Below are 16037 nucleotides of genomic sequence, written 5' to 3'. Positions count from 1 at the left end.
CGTCGTCTTCGGGATCCTCATGTCTTTTCGGATCCTGAGGATTGCAGTTCGCACTTCTCTGCCTTTTGTTCTTTTTCGGCTGCTTGCTTTGGTATTTTTTTAACGTTCCTGTTTTCACAAGAACGTCAATACCTGCAGCCAAATCTCGGCACTCCTCGGTATCGTGACCGTGGGTTTGATGGAAGGAGCAATATTGATCCTGAAGTCGCCGTGCGGCTGATTTCGTCATCCGCTTTGGTTTTTCGAACATATCGGAATGTAGTTCGAAAATTTCCGCTCTTGACTTGTTTAATGGTACGAACTGAGCGGGCGGCTTCTCAGGATTGAGACGTGGTCCCAATCTGCCTTGTACTGGTGCCCTTTGAATTCTTTCAAAAGGAGTTCGGCGAGGAAGCACCTGGTCGCTTTGATCGGGCTTCCTTTTGTCTCCTTGGGATGAGCTGTCTAACGACCGTTTTCGACGGTCTGCCTCATCCGCACGAGAAAACTGGTCCGCAATGTCCCACATTTCTTGAGCTGTTTGCGGACCGCACTCCACGAGCTTTCTGTAGAGAGCTCCGGGCAGGATTCCATTTTGGAATGCCGAGATGACAAGTAGATCATTGAGATTATCTACTTGTAGGCATTCCTTATGGAATCTCGTCAGGAAGTCGCTGATCTTTTCGTCGCGACCTTGACGTATAGAAAGCAGCTGAGCCGAAGTGATTCGGGCTTCCGCTTTCTGAAAGAACCTCCTGTGGAAAGCATCCATGAGATCTCGGTAGGATCTGATGCTGCCTTGAGGAAGGCTGTCGAACCACCTTCTGGCGTTCCCGATGAGCAACTCGGGGAACAGCTTGCACATGTGGACCTCATTGAGACCCTGGTTCGCCATATTATATTGATAGCGTCCCAAGAAGTCATGAGGATCCTCTAGCCCGTCATAAGTCATTGACGGTGTCCGGTAGTTCCGCGGCAAAGGAGTCCGGGTGATGTCGTCCGAGAATGGAGTCTTTAATGCTCCGTACATGGCGAACCCGACATCTCTTCGGTACGGAGGAGATGGAGTTCTCCTGTGGTTCCGGTACCGAGGAGGAACATGTCGGGGTTGAGGATTCTTTCTCCTGGAAGACACGTCACTACTGCGGTAGTGACTTTCATGTCTGGATGAGGAGGGAGAATCCGCCGTTGTCTTCTCCGACTGTTGGCTCTTCTGCAGGAAGGTTAAGAACTCCTCCTGCTTCTCGGCCAAGAACAGCTTGACAGCCTCGTTCAAATCAGGCTGCTGGGAAGACTCGGTGTGTGGACCTTTTGAGCGGCTTGCTCCTTCTCCGTGAGAACTGGAAGTAGATTTTTCACGAGGCTGCTTTCCAGGCCTATGGGCTGCTGGATTAGCTTCCTCATGGTTATCACGGACGGAGGCACGGGTGTTATGTGATCTGGTATGCATTTTTTTTTTTTTTTTGGTAGAAGAGGATCAAAAACTCGCTTTATCACAAATTTGGTTCTCTGTTTCCCACAGACGGCGCCAGTGATGAAGCGGCGAATTTTCGATGGTAATTAATGCACGTAAAAATAAATTACGACACAGAGGTTTTACGTGGTTCGATTTACTGAGGTAAATCTACGTCCACGGGGAGAAATGGGGGCAGGTTTGTATTGCTTGATCTGCGAATTACAGCTTACAACACTGGTCTGCTTTATGATATTCTCTCTAGAGAGCTTTTTTAGAGTTTAAAAGAAGAAGCAGAAGACCTTATCTATCTGACCTAGGTTCTATTTATACAGTGAACTAAGATCGTGGCATGCAGCATTTATTAGGTAGTGGATGTCGTGGAGATCGTGGCGACCTTGCATGGGTCCACTATCCTGCATGAGTTAATGACTGCTTGACACCACTAAATAGATCGTCGGTGTAGTGGAGGTGGAAATCTTGTATGAGTCCACTATCTCCTAGTTCGGTCGAATACTGAGACCGAACTGCTGAATTATTGCCGAGCAGCTTTTGCCGATCTGAGAGTAGAGCTTGATGCCGACCTGAGAGCAGAGCTTGATGAGTTGGCTTTCACCGAGCTGTAGGCTGGGGCCGAACTCTTTGGTTGTACCGAACTGAACTCTTTAGTCACGCCGGACTGATACTCTTTAGTCATGCCGAACTGATACTCTGTCTTGGGCTTTACTGCTGTTGGGCTTGTTTAGTACGTACTCCATCAATATAAATACAAAAAATGCCAGTGGAATCAAATAAAACATAAATTAGTCACAATTCGGCAAAAAATTCTAAACTACTGCTTATCAACCGGGTCAAAAAATAGAAAAATAGAAAACTTAGCCATATAGAAATTATACCTCACGACTACGCATTTTTAAAATATGTTAACAATAAATTATTTCACTCTTATAATTAGCGAAAGATGTGTCGGTGTTGAATTCTTATATAGCTACGTTATTCTAAAAAATTATCTAATATTATAGTACTATTAATTTTTAGATTTAAAATTAAACTGCTAAGATTTGACCACGTGGCAGCAGATTTTAATGAAATTTAAAGAAGACAGTAAATATGTCATTTAATCTAAATGATGTTATCGTCTATAGTTGAACTTTCAATTTTTTGCACCAAATTTAGCCTTCAATATCTCAGTTAATACAGCTAACTAATGTGCTTTGTCCTGAGTTGGCCTATTGGTGAATCGAATAGTTCATGATGATTTAAAAAAGAACGATTTCTGAGTCCAGTCAAATATATATTGAACATAAAATTTGCTACTTTAATTTGTCTTTTATCTGCAATTTGGATCTTATTATATTATAAATGGAGTTTACCAAGTTGTGATTGTGATCGGAAAATTAAATAGACATGTATGTGGTCATCCTCCACTAGATACGATTGAAATTTTACGGCCTTTTTTACTTTTTTAATCAGTGAAGAAACGAAGTTTTCTCCATTTTAATTTCATTTTATTTTGTCAATCGATATGTGTATCATTAGCTGATTGCCACAGATTTTTTTTTTAAACCTCCCTTTAAAAGTATGTATCATTAGTGGAGTGGCCTAGGATTAAAAAATTGGTGGCTCAAATTAAAAATTAGTATTTCACTTGCTTCATTATATCTTCGTTCTTCTACACCATAGGATTAACAATGGCGGAAATGATGGACTCAAATAGACGGTGGAGATGAAAGGGAAAAAACAAAACAAGTAAAAGAAAAGTAAATGACGGCAATATATATTGATCAATTCTACAATTTCTATTATACTACTTCGACAATAATAGATATGAAAATTAATTTATGTCGACAGTTACTTTTAGAGATCGTGCTTGTTGTTATCAATGCTCCCTCCAAAAAATAATAACCACATTTAATTGGTGTAGATTTTAAGTAATGTTAACTAATAGATAAAAAAATATTGGAACATGAGGTTCATTTAAAATGAAAAAAATACAAATACTATTATTTTTTGGAATATGCGAAATGAAAATAGAAACATTATTTTAAAGGACGAATATAATTCCATAATAGTTTTCTACATGTATTTATTGAATTGCAAATTCGACTGTTCATATTTTTGTTGGAGATGGTGCATGATGTTACTTATAGAATGTTGTAATATAAACATTATGTTCATATGCTTTGTGGATTGTGTTGTTGGCATAATTTAAATAATTTATTGAGCACCAATTAGTCATGAAACGTGGGTCACCGACTCAGCATCACTATTCCAATTTGTTGGGGCCAGTTTCGAAGTTTCATAGCATCAACTCCCCAAATTTTAGGCGTTTAAAATAAAACAAATCGAGTGATGCATTGAAATCGTTTGAAATGAACATTCTTTGCTAGTAGTAGTAGGTCTATATGAATAATTTACAAGTTTTAAAGTGCCTACATTTAGTTACTAAATTTCACGGGATGCCAAATTTCATTCAATAGTAATTTGTTCAAGTACTAGGTAATACAAGATCAAAATAATATATAACGTGTCTCCAACAATAACTTTTTACATGTTAGCTACTAAGTTATACTATTAACAATGACATATTTAAGTGTAATTTAATCATAACTGATCAGTGATTCCTCTAGTGGCAGCTAATCTTTTTTTTTGGGCAAAATTCTAGAAATAGGCTAATTTGAAAATGTGTATGCATTTTAAAAATGCGTAACTCCCTTCAAACCAGATTAGAGCATCTCCAGTGGTTCTGGACACGCAATAGCCCTCCCATAGTCTTGCCACTGCCACATCATCAACACTAAAATCCTCATGCCACATCATCTGGACATGCAACTGGACAAACAACTGGACATGCAATAGCCCTCCCATAGCCTATCCACATCACTAATAACAATTATATAATTTAATTTACAATCGTAGTAACATACGGAATTTAATTTACGAGACAAATATAGGAAAATTGAATAATACGATTAAAATTTTAAAAAGTACAATAATTTTAAAAAAAGTACATTAATTTAAAAAAATTACAAAATTTAAAAAGTACAATAAAAAAATTACATAAAAAATCACTCATCACCACCGTCCTCGTCTCCGTCGTCGTCGCCGCCGCCTCCGTCGCCACCAACGCCGCGGCTACTCCCGCCGGTATCCCTCTGCAACCCCTCCAATTCTTCACGCATGCTCTGGAGCAATACGCGAAGATAAGCCTTCTCCTCGGGGTCCACCGCCGTCCGGAAGTCGGCTAACGTCTTCACCATTTGAGCGCGCGTTTGTTGACGCGCGAAGAATTTGAGCTCCTCGGTGGACCTGCCGAGGGGGGATGCCGACTGGACCTCCTGGGAACTCGGGGTGCCCCCCCTCGCATCCCGTTGCGCCCGCCTTTGGCCAACCAGGCGAGGTCGGCGACCGAAATTACGAGGGGTCGGGACCTCCTGGGCCGTCTCGGGGAGGTCATGGGAACCACCGCTGCTGCCGCTATAATCACCAGTATAGTTCAGTTTCTGCGTCTTCGGCCAGCCAACGTCGACACCTGCCCGGAATTTCTCCGACTCGTTGAGCACAAGGTAGCAGTTCCAGTAGGTGAACTCATAGTACTTCCCGGGATCCGGGTAGGTTCTCTCCGCAATCCTCCTGCAGTCTTCCTATGTTTGGCCACTGGTCCGCATGCGGAGGGCGTCGGCGTACAAACCCGAAAATCGAGAGACGGCAGACCTGATTCGGTCCCAGCACTTCCGGCACTCCTCCCTGGTGCGCGGTCTCCCTTCAGGGCAAAATGCCATGTAGGCTGCGGCTATCTTGGCCAACAAGTTGACGATCCTCTGGTTGTTCTAAACGAGGGGATCATCGCAGACACTCACCCACGCCTTGGCCACCGCAACGTTCTCTGCGTCCGTCCACTTCCTCCGGACCCGATTATCCTCACCCGGCTGCGACGACTCGCCAACCTTCTTGGCGTTGCCCTTCTTCTTAGGGGCGCTCCGACCCCGCCCTACTCCCCGGCTTTGAATGGGAGTTTCCGGAACCTCGTTAATATCAAAACCCAACTCCTCTAAGGAGAAGGTCTCATACTGCGTGTACTGTGCATCCGTTGGGGTCGATGTGTGCGAAGAACCGGTGGAAAAATCAAAAGCCGGCCGATAGACGTTTCCCCCCCCGGGCGTCCCCTGCGGCGGTGGCATCATCAGCTGCGCCGGTGGCTGCATCCGGGTGCCCACCCCGGCATCATCTGCATAGGGGGTTGCATCGGCGGTACCCCCTGCCAAGCCGGCACACTTCCCCCGGCGACCATCGGTGGCATCATCTGCTGCCACGGGTACATGTTGTAGTACCTGGTCATCGGAGGCCAACCACCTCCCACGGGAGCCGGGGGAGTCTGAGACCCTCCTCCGGGAGTCGGGGGAGTCTGAGACCCGGTCGTCACTGGAGCACCTTCGTAGTTGTTTTCCATTTCTCGTTGTTGATCTTGTACAGAAATTAAGATAGAGAGAGTACTCGTTAAAACAAGTGATGCGAATGAAAACGATGTCCAAAGCGCGTATATATAGTGTTTCGAAAAATTAAAAAAAAATTAAAAATCTGACGCCGGTCTGACGCCGATCCGGGGCCTACAATGGCGCCGTGAGGATCGCCGTGAGAATCGGCGTGGCACGCCGATTTTGACGCCGATTTCGCCGACGCCGCTCGCAATGGTTCGGCATCAGCACCGGCGTCCGCGAAAAATCAGCGTGCCGGTGACGCCGCCGCCATTGGAGATGCTCTTATAGGGCAGACGGGACTTAAACAACCTATTTTGTGAAAAAAAAAATTAAAAATGACATGTTTTTTACTAAAAAGCTAGGATTTCGTTTCATGTCACGATTCTAATATGTTTAAATTTCGTTGGGCCGATGTGGTATGTAGTAAAGTATTCACTAAAATATGTACTTATACGACTAGTAATGTGTGGGGTGGTAAAGATGATACTAAATCACAGTTACAATGATACTCCTCAGTAATATTCTACTAGTACGTAAATATTTTTACATTTGAGGGGGCGATTGTGCTCAATTTTAAGGTACAAATAGGCTCCTCAATCTATCACTGGTAATGGTAATGAATATGGTGATACATAATCATAGTTACGATTATATATATTTATTAAAAAATTTCTTAATATATTTTATAAAAAATAATTTAAATTAAAAGAATTACATAAAATTTAAAATTTTGATATATTTCTAAGAGATAGAAAATGAACGACTATAATTATATACATATAACCACTGGAATATGATCTGTTGATAACTATCTTAAATTGATAACTGACAACTATATCAATAACCTATATTATGAATGTCAGCACGAAGATATCGTATGTCAACTACATTTAGTTGACGTACAGATATCTTCGTGTTGATATTTATAACATAGATATAATTGTTAGTTATTAATTTAAGATATTTATTAAACTAACAGAACCCTATAACAGTTTAGTTTTTCATGCCATGACTTTATTATCCTATGACACTCCATAATGGATTTGATGATATATACAACTTTAAATCATGGTCATAAAAAATATGGCCATATATATGGGTTAAAAAAAGGACTCTTAATTATTCTGAGAAGAGGAATATTATTTTCAATTTTTGTAATCTACAAAGATCTACATTAATGCATTCTCTTTACTATATAAATACAACACCTAAATTAAAATACAATTAATATACTTTAATTACTTCATATACTTCAATGCAATATTACTATATAATGTACTGTATGAATTTGTATTCATTCATTTAATCATTTATATCTTAATGATTTAGGCAAAGTCATCAGTCATCAATAAACAAGCCTCAATGCTTGTGCTCCTTTAAACACCTAAAATTCTTATTTCAATAATACATATAATTAAATTTAAAATATGGGAATATGCCAGCGCAACATGTGGATGTAGGTCGCAGCCGTTATCTACGTGTCACATGTGTCGCTATTTTCCCTCCACCATTCTTCTCCGTCTGCATTCCTTGTCCATTTCTTTTGCTTTTCCCTATTTTCTATCCCTCAACCCTTCTCTTTAGTTTCTATACAGCGTCGTTCCACCTGCTTCTGATCTCTAGGTATTGATTATTGTTTACCTCAATACTCACATTTTGCCCAATTCTGCTTAATTTTCAATTTACTTCGAGATCGAGATGAACTTAACCATAATCTCTTTTGATTTTCGAATTCCTTTGGTCTATTATTGATGCATCAATATTTGTGTGCTCTTTTGAGTTGAAAGATGCCCAATTGCTCATATTTATAAGAGATTATTGCCGATTTTAGACAAAAAATTGCTTTTCTTATTGTTGTTCTTGATATAGCTGATCTTATGATCTGTTTAGAAGATGTGTATTGCTTAGAAACTTACTCAATTTGTTATATTTCCAATTTTCAGTGGCTTAATTATCAGCCTAGGAGTTGAGGGGGCATAGAAGAGTTTCGGATCTTCATTGATGATTCACTGATAACATTGAAGGAAATGATAAATAGCTTTGTGTATCATTATTGGGTTTGAAGATTTACCAATTTTGGGTTTTAGTGGTGTTTGCTGCGGTGTTTCATTAATAACTCTGAAATGAGGTTCTAAATGCTGTTGCATTCCTTTTTTGGATTGCAAAGACTTTTATGACTGTTGAAAGGCTGGACATTGAAGGGTGTTTAATTATGTCTTTGCAGTAGCTACTCTAAAATAGCTATAACATGGTTGCAGTTATCGTAGTTCAGTTGTTGCTAGAGAAGTCTGGTCTGTAAATGATAAATGCTGTTGAGGTTCATGTAGAGAGTGTGCTTGGAATGTATGGATATCCCTTAGCTCTGGCTGAAAGAATGATTGTTGCCATAAATTCATGACAGAATCGAGAATTTTCCGTGCCAAAGATGTTTTGGAATTCAGGAGTTTTATGTGTATAGATGTAAAAGATAGGAATTTGGTCCTTCTCTAGTGGCTTCCAGAAAAGCTACAATAGATATGACGAAACTACTACGTATGTGCGTGGTCTTTCTGCTATTCAGAATTAAATGGAGAAAATTGATAGTTGTCTGTTCAGTTCTTACCATAGTTAGTGTTTTGATACAGATTTCTAAACTTCCTTATCCACTGACTGAAATAATTTCCCCTCCAAACTCTGCATTTTCATGGTACAAGCCCATGAATACTGCAGTTAATTTGGATAGAAGTTGGTCATTGGCAGTGGGTGTGCATCTCAAATCTTTTCGAAATGCACCGACAATTGTTCCACTTAATTCTTCTGCCAAACTGGATAGATCCGTGGCAATTCCTAACAAGACAATTAGAGCATCTCGGCAGAGAAAAAATAATAGTATAAATTTGTTCACGCTCTCCCCACCATCTCCACCTCAGACGGTGACAAAACTCCCCCACGAGTTGGAGGTAATTTGATTATTGTTGGTAATATTATGTTGTACAACTTTCTTATGTCATATTTTGTATTTGAATAAGTTTTCCTACTGTTTATAGAGATACTTATCGTCGTTGACACCAGATGAAACACTTGCACTAGTTAAAAGAGATATTGAGAACTCCTCGCTCGCTAGAGATGATGATCCTGAATTATATGCCCCCCTGTTCCGCAATATTTCTACTTTCAAGAGGTAAATCTTGAAAACTTGTATAGTTCGTTTACTTCCTTTCGACCAATTTCATGGAAAACATTCGGTCATATAGTTCAGGGAATCGGAAGAGAGATTTCTCTTCAACATGACTACTTTAGATAAATGAAGCTTCTAATGTGGCTGGGGAAGCAACATAGAAACATTTTAGTATGTTTACATTAATAATGAAAAATGGATTATCAAAACAAAGCTGCTTGAAACCTTACTTGCCAATATATTTTCTTCCTATTCTTCTTTCTTTTTATTTTCTAATTTATGTTAGAGATTCAAAGGAATTTCTGGTATGTAGGGAGATTGGAAATCATCGGGAGCTAAGACTCAGGTTTTGATGAGAGAATGAGTAAGATAGGGAAATTTTAGTAATGGAAACTCCTGTTGGAACCCTCTGTCATCATTTAATTAGCTGTCACGTTGATTATATACAAGAGATAATCTGATATGCAAATCTTACTCTGTTACAAGATAAACCCTCACCCCAAAACAAAGGTGCTAATATTAGGTCACATTTAGAAGGATTATAGTGTTATGAAAAGATCAGATCTAGAGTGACATCTAATTTAAGACAAATACTTATTGCTTTATTCACTGTATTAGTTTCTATATGAGGTTCTCAGTTATCGATAATTTTTAAACTCACAATAGATAAATGAGACACAAACATACTCAAAAGAGAAAGAACAGAGGAATATCGGAACATAGTTGAAGTTCTAAATCAATCCACATACAAAATATTTAGAACTAGAGCTGCATGATTCAATGTCGAATTTTAGTCGAGGCAAAGAACAAATCCCAGTTGAATTTGGTATTCAAACTTCAAACATGTTTGTTGTTTTAGACCCATACTAGTACTATATATTACTACGTCAGATAAAGTTGCTTTGTCCTTGATCATGTGAGATTCTTATTTTGCGTTATTCCGATCTCACTCTCAAGTTTCATTTTATTATAACCTGTATAACGATACATCTCGTTGTGTACATGTAAACTTACAACTGAAGCTCCTCTGTCGATTTAGTAATTTGTGAAAATCAAGAGTGTAACTTTTCCTAAGACCTGTGTAACAATGAAGGCCAGTAACTGCATAGATGTACATGATCTTTCAAGTATTCGCTTGATATGCAATCCTTCTATCAAAGTTACTTCCTTTTGTATGTGTTCCAGTTTCCTAGTAGTTCCAAATTGAGATTATGGCTTTTGTTGTGGTAAAATCTAAATTACAGGAGCTATGAGTGGATGGAGCAGTTGATGAAAATTTACATATATCGAGATGGAAAACGACCTATTTTTCATCACCCTAAACTTACTGGAATTTATGCATCTGAGGGATGGTTCATGAAGTTGATTGAAACAAGCAGTCAATTTGTAACAAAGGACCCAGAAAAGGCTCACTTGTTCTATCTTCCATATAGTGCACGTCAGTTACAATTGGCTCTTTATGTTCCAGATTCACATAATATGCAGCCATTGTCTATCTTTCTGCGTGACTATGTGAACATGCTTGCTGCAAAGTATCCATTCTGGAACCGGACCCATGGATCAGATCATTTCCTTGTTGCTTGCCATGATTGGGTACGCTAATTTAATTGCATGCTGAGATATCTTGTGCTAAATTTGATTTCAATAAACCACTGGTATGGCTTGCTTTTCATCTGAGAGTAATAATGAAAATCTCAAAATCACTAATATAGCTAGGTAATTACTAATTGGAGATTAGTCTCTAATTAAATTTCATAGGCTAAAATCTACTTAGAGACATCATTAGTTAATCCTCAGAGAGGCCTAATATTTCTCTCACTGAGGCCTACGACTGATTTCTCTTGGATACCCTTTTCAAATCTTGGGTTGGGTCTATTTCAATTGAGTTCATTACAGCTCAGTAGCTCACACTTTTCCTGCATTTAGATTAAAATCTCTGGACTGGTTTAAACTAGAATGTTGAGTCTCTTTTGTCCAATTAATGTTGAGCCAATTAAGATTGGGGCTGATTTGTGATTGATACATGTCCACTTCTATGCCTAAGGTTTTCTCAATTTCTCTGATAGTGGAAACTGAAATCGAGTACCCTCCCCCCATATGCATCCTGACTGTACTAACTAGGTTGTAAATTATGCTCTTGCAAGCATATATTCAGTTCAACTAGGTTGAATTCTAATACTGGGAAGGAATAAGCTGTTAGTAAATGTTGCTAAAAGTAATGAATCACATGGAATATCCCTGGTGCAATTTCTTATTCCATCTAATAGGTCTCACCTTGAAAGGCTTTTAGATTCATGCAGTGCCAAGAGATCTAAACTTAGCATAGTGAGCAACTACTGAGGAATGAGAAATAGGTTCCCGTGTGTTAATTTTAAGAGTTCATTGGTAGTTTTACGGTTCAAAAAAATCAGGATGGTATTAGTTTTATTGTCTCATCTTCTGTTCGCATATCTATCTGCCTGAGTTTCATTGATCTCATACTTATTTTCTCTCACCCTCAGGATATTCCTTCACTTACAGGGACCGTATACTCTAAAGGAGCATGATGAGCTTGTACAAAACACCATTAAAGTTCTGTGCAATGCAGATGTATCTGAAGGGATATTTAAAGCTGGAAAGGATGTATCCCTGCCAGAAACGACCATAAGGAATCCTAGAAGGCCTCGCAGAAGCATTGGTGGAAGAAGAGTGTCGCAGCGGCCAATTCTTGCCTTCTTTGCTGGATACGATCATGGTAGGGTACGTCCAATAGTATTGAAGCACTGGCTTGACAAAGACGAGGACATGAGGATTTACGGACCTCTACCTGCAAAGGTAGCAAAAAAAATGTCATATCCTACGCACATGAAATCGAGCAAATATTGCCTTTGTCCCATGGGCTATGAGGTGAACAGCCCCAGAATTGTTGAAGCAATATACTACGAGTGTGTACCAGTGATTATTGCCGACAATTTTGTCCCTCCGCTCAACGACGTTCTCAATTGGGATGCCTTCTCTGTCACTGTTTCTGAGAAGGACATTCCCAAGCTAAAAGAGATCCTCTTAGCAATCCCTATGGAGAAGTACCTCACCATGCAAAGCAATGTGAAAATGTTGCAGAAGCATTTCCTCTGGAATGCGAAACCTGTTCCGTACGATCTCTTCCACATGATTCTGCATTCAATATGGTCTAGCAGGCTAAAACAGATTCAGTTACAACAACCACAGTAGGTTAGGTTATACTCTTATTTTGTACTGCTTCATTCTGGGCAATGATTTTGTTTCAAGAAATTGGTGCATTGAGACCCTTCTAATTCGAAGAAAATAAAAGAAAACTGCATTCAAGCATATTAAGTGCTGCAATGACTTGTAAGTTTGCAGGTCAATGGAGTAAGATGACACATTTGGTATATAATTGAGTATGTTATGACTTGTCTCCACTCTGTGAAAAACTTTTAGGGCATACTCTCCATGTATCCACCGTTTATCTTCATTGCATCACATCATTTGACGTAGTCTTCATACCATTTTTGGTCCACATATAATGGAGAATATAAGACGAATAAATCGCTATCTTAGATTTACTCAAATACAAAATATAAAATGATAGTAGAAAAATAAAACAATAGTGAGAAGCCGTCCAATGAGCAATAAGTCGGCAAAGTGCAAGCGAAAGGCCAAGACGACAACCACATCTTTGACTCCATCCATCGTCCGGGAATATTGGGTCTTTTGGTAATGTTGAAAACGACATGTTTCTTTAAAATAAATCTTTATTTTTTTATTTTCCTTTTCTTTATTCTTTTCGTATTTTAATGAAACAATGTTATTTCAAACATCACCACAAGTATACATTATTTTGTATACATTTGGAACAATGGTTTAATATTTTTATTTTGAATATCATGGCCGGATTTACCATAAATTGTGAAAGTGTGTCCATGCAAACTACTGGAGCTCGGCTTCTGAGCTCGAAAATGAAGCTCGGCTTTGAGTCCGGTTGTGATCGAGTGGTGGAGCCTCGGCAGCTCCGAGAAGAGATCAAGAAATAAAGCTCGGCTTTGAGCTAGCCGAGAAAGGCAGTTCGGTTGATAGCCGAGAAAGGCAGTTCGGTTGATAGCCGAGAAATGCAGTTCGGTTGCTAACCAAGAATGGCAGTTCGGTTTTAGCCGAGCAGCGGTTATAACTAACTTTGGGAAATAGAGTTAGTTGGATTTTATTTCTTGATTGCATCTTGTATAAATAGCTCGATAGAGCTCAGTAGTGAGAGATGCAGAACACAAATTACACACACAATTAGAAGAGAATTCTTGCACTAGCTAGCGTTTGCTTAGAGTGATAGATTGTGAGTGTGAAGTTCTTGTATTGAGAGTTCCATCAATAAGATTCCGGTCATCTTCTCCGTGGACGTAGGTGGATTATCACCGAACCACGTTATATCGTTTGCGTGCTTTATTTCCTCGTTCGTGCGTGTGTGAGATCGGCGGTATCACGACCCAACAAGTGGCGCCGTCTGTGGGAAGACTTCCACGATTTGCCGATTGATTGGTTTCTGGGTGAGTTCGTGTCTAGAGGTTCCGTTGTATAAGCTGATCTTGGCGATTGCCCACCGCTCGTTTTGAGAAATGTCTACAGCCAAGTTCGAGGTGGAAAAGTTCACCGGGAGAAACGATTTTGGGCTGTGGAGGCTGAAGATGAAGGCCATCTTGATGCAGCAAGGCCTATGGGATATCTTGAAGAATGAAGGTGACGCTAAAGAAGGCAAACCTGATGCTGATGAAAAGGAGAAGCAAAGGCTTCAAGATATGCAGTATAAGGCTTATAGCACCCTGATCTTGAACCTCACGGACAGGGTGCTAAGGGAAGTTTCCAAGGAGGAGACGGCTGCAGGAGTATGGGGGAAACTTGAGTCATTGTACATGACCAAGTCTCTGGCGAACCGGTTACATTTGAAGCAAAGGCTTCTTGCTTTCAAGTTTTCAGATGGGAAGAGCATTTCTGAACAGCTCGAGGAGTTTGGGAAATGCATAGATGATCTTGAGAATATCGATGAGGTCATTAAAGATGAGGATAAGGCATTGATGTTGCTCAATTCCCTGCCTAAAAGTTATGAGCACTTCAAGGATGCAGTGCTTCTTGGAAGAGAAACCAAGGTCACCTATGAAGAGATTCATTCTGCATTGAAGGTGAAGGAATCGCAGAAGGCTAATAACAAACAAACTGATCCAGTAGCTGAGAGTCTGCATGTGAAAAATAATCAGAATAAAAGGGGTTCCAAGAAGAAGTTCCAGAAGAAGGAAGAAGGTGGAGTATGGAAGGAGAAGAGAAGCTGTCACTACTGTAAGAAACCGGGCCATTTAAAGAAGCATTGTTTTGCTTGGAAGAGGAAACAAGAGCAAGAAAAGGCTGGGAACATAGAGACTGCTGATCTGGCTCAGGATGTTGAAGATAATGAAGCTTTGAATATCCACTCAGGGGCCAAGATTGAAGAATGCTGGATCATGGATTCAGGGTGCTCCTTCCACATTTGCTCACACAAATCTTGGTTCCAAGAATTATCAGCTTGGGAAGGATCAGTGATGCTAGGAAATGATCAAGTGTGCAATGTCAAGGGCATTGGGAACATCAGATTGAGGATGAAGGATGGGAGTATGAAGACTCTCACAGAAGTCAGATTCATTCCTCAAATCAAGAGAAATTTAATATCTCTTGGAATGCTAGAGTCAAAAGGGTGCAGATTCAACTCTGGTGATGGGATCCTCACAGTAACAAAAGGCACCAGAATTGTGATGGAGGCCCAGAGAAAGAACAGCCTATACTATTTGCTGGGTGAAACCGTGGTTGATGCTGTGAATCTTGCCCAGACAGAAGACCTGCATCTATGGCATGCCAGGCTTGGACATGTGGGTGAGAAAGGCATAAGAGAGCTGGCTAAACAAGGAGTGATGAAGTTAAGTGCATCAGACAGCCTAAAGAAATGTGAATCTTGCATTCTAGGAAAGGCAAAGAAGCTGCCATTTTCTGGTGGGAAACACACTTCATCAGCCCCATTTGTGTATGCCCACAGTGACTTGTGGGGGCCATCCCAAACTGAATCCATAGGTGGAGGTAAGTATTTCATCTCCATCATAGATGATTACTCAAGAAAAGTGTGGATTTACATTCTAAGAGAGAAGTCCCAAGCTTTTGAAAAATTTAGAGAATGGCATGCTAGATATGAGAATGAAAAGGGCTCAGTGCTTAAATATCTAAGGACTGATAATGGCATGGAGTTTCTGTCTGCGGAGTTTGATAGTTTCTGTAAGGTGAAAGGGATAAGAAGGCATAGGACCGTGCCAAGAAATCCTCAACAGAACGGGCTGGCAGAAAGAATGAATAGGACATTGCTAGAAAGGGTGAGGTGCATGCTATTCTACTCTGGAATGCCAAAGAGATTCTGGGCAGAGGCTGTCTCTACTGCAGCTAATCTGATCAATAAGTGTCCATCATCTGCTATATCCAATGAGACCCCAGATCAAAGATGGTATGGAAGCCTAGGTGATTACTCAGCCTTGAAGGTGTTTGTGTGTGCTGCTTATGCACACATTAAGCAGAGTAAATTGGAGCCAAGGGCAAAGAAATGTGTGTTGTTGGGATACCAAGATGGGGTAAAAGGACACAGATTGTGGAATTTGGATAGAGAAGGCAGAAATATCATTGTGAGCAGAGATGTGACATTCAATGAAGAGGAGATGCCATTTAAAGATGATGGGAAGCCCTCTGGTGGTGGCAGTAGCTCTGAAATGCAAAACCTTGAGTTTGGTGGAGAATCTGCTGGAACAGACACTGATGAGGATGTTGTGATCACAGGAAATCAAGAAGAAGGTGGAGCAACTAGCTCTCAACATACTCAGAACACAGGTGAGCAGGAGTCACCAGTGCAGCAAGCTGCTGCAGCTCAAGGGGCCAGAAGAAATCCAAGAAGAAATGCAGGCCTACCTAGCAGATTCTC

General features: G+C 40.2%; 1 protein-coding gene across 1 annotated transcript; it reads left to right on the top strand.

Moving 5' to 3' along the window:
• Positions 1 to 7398: 7398 nt before the first annotated feature.
• On the top strand, positions 7399 to 12447 carry LOC121811218 (probable glycosyltransferase At5g03795). The gene is made up of 5 exons (XM_042212029.1): positions 7399 to 7533; positions 7854 to 8849; positions 8937 to 9070; positions 10312 to 10660; positions 11588 to 12447. Exons 2-5 carry the CDS (start codon positions 8427 to 8429, stop codon positions 12275 to 12277), a joined length of 1596 nt encoding a protein of 531 aa, XP_042067963.1. The 5' UTR covers positions 7399 to 7533; positions 7854 to 8426; the 3' UTR covers positions 12278 to 12447.
• The last annotated feature ends 3590 nt before the right edge of the window (positions 12448 to 16037 follow it).

This window comes from Salvia splendens, chromosome 7 (assembly GCF_004379255.2).
Source record: "Salvia splendens isolate huo1 chromosome 7, SspV2, whole genome shotgun sequence".
NCBI lineage: Eukaryota > Viridiplantae > Streptophyta > Magnoliopsida > Lamiales > Lamiaceae > Salvia > Salvia splendens.
This window is presented reverse-complemented; position numbering and strand designations above follow the sequence as displayed.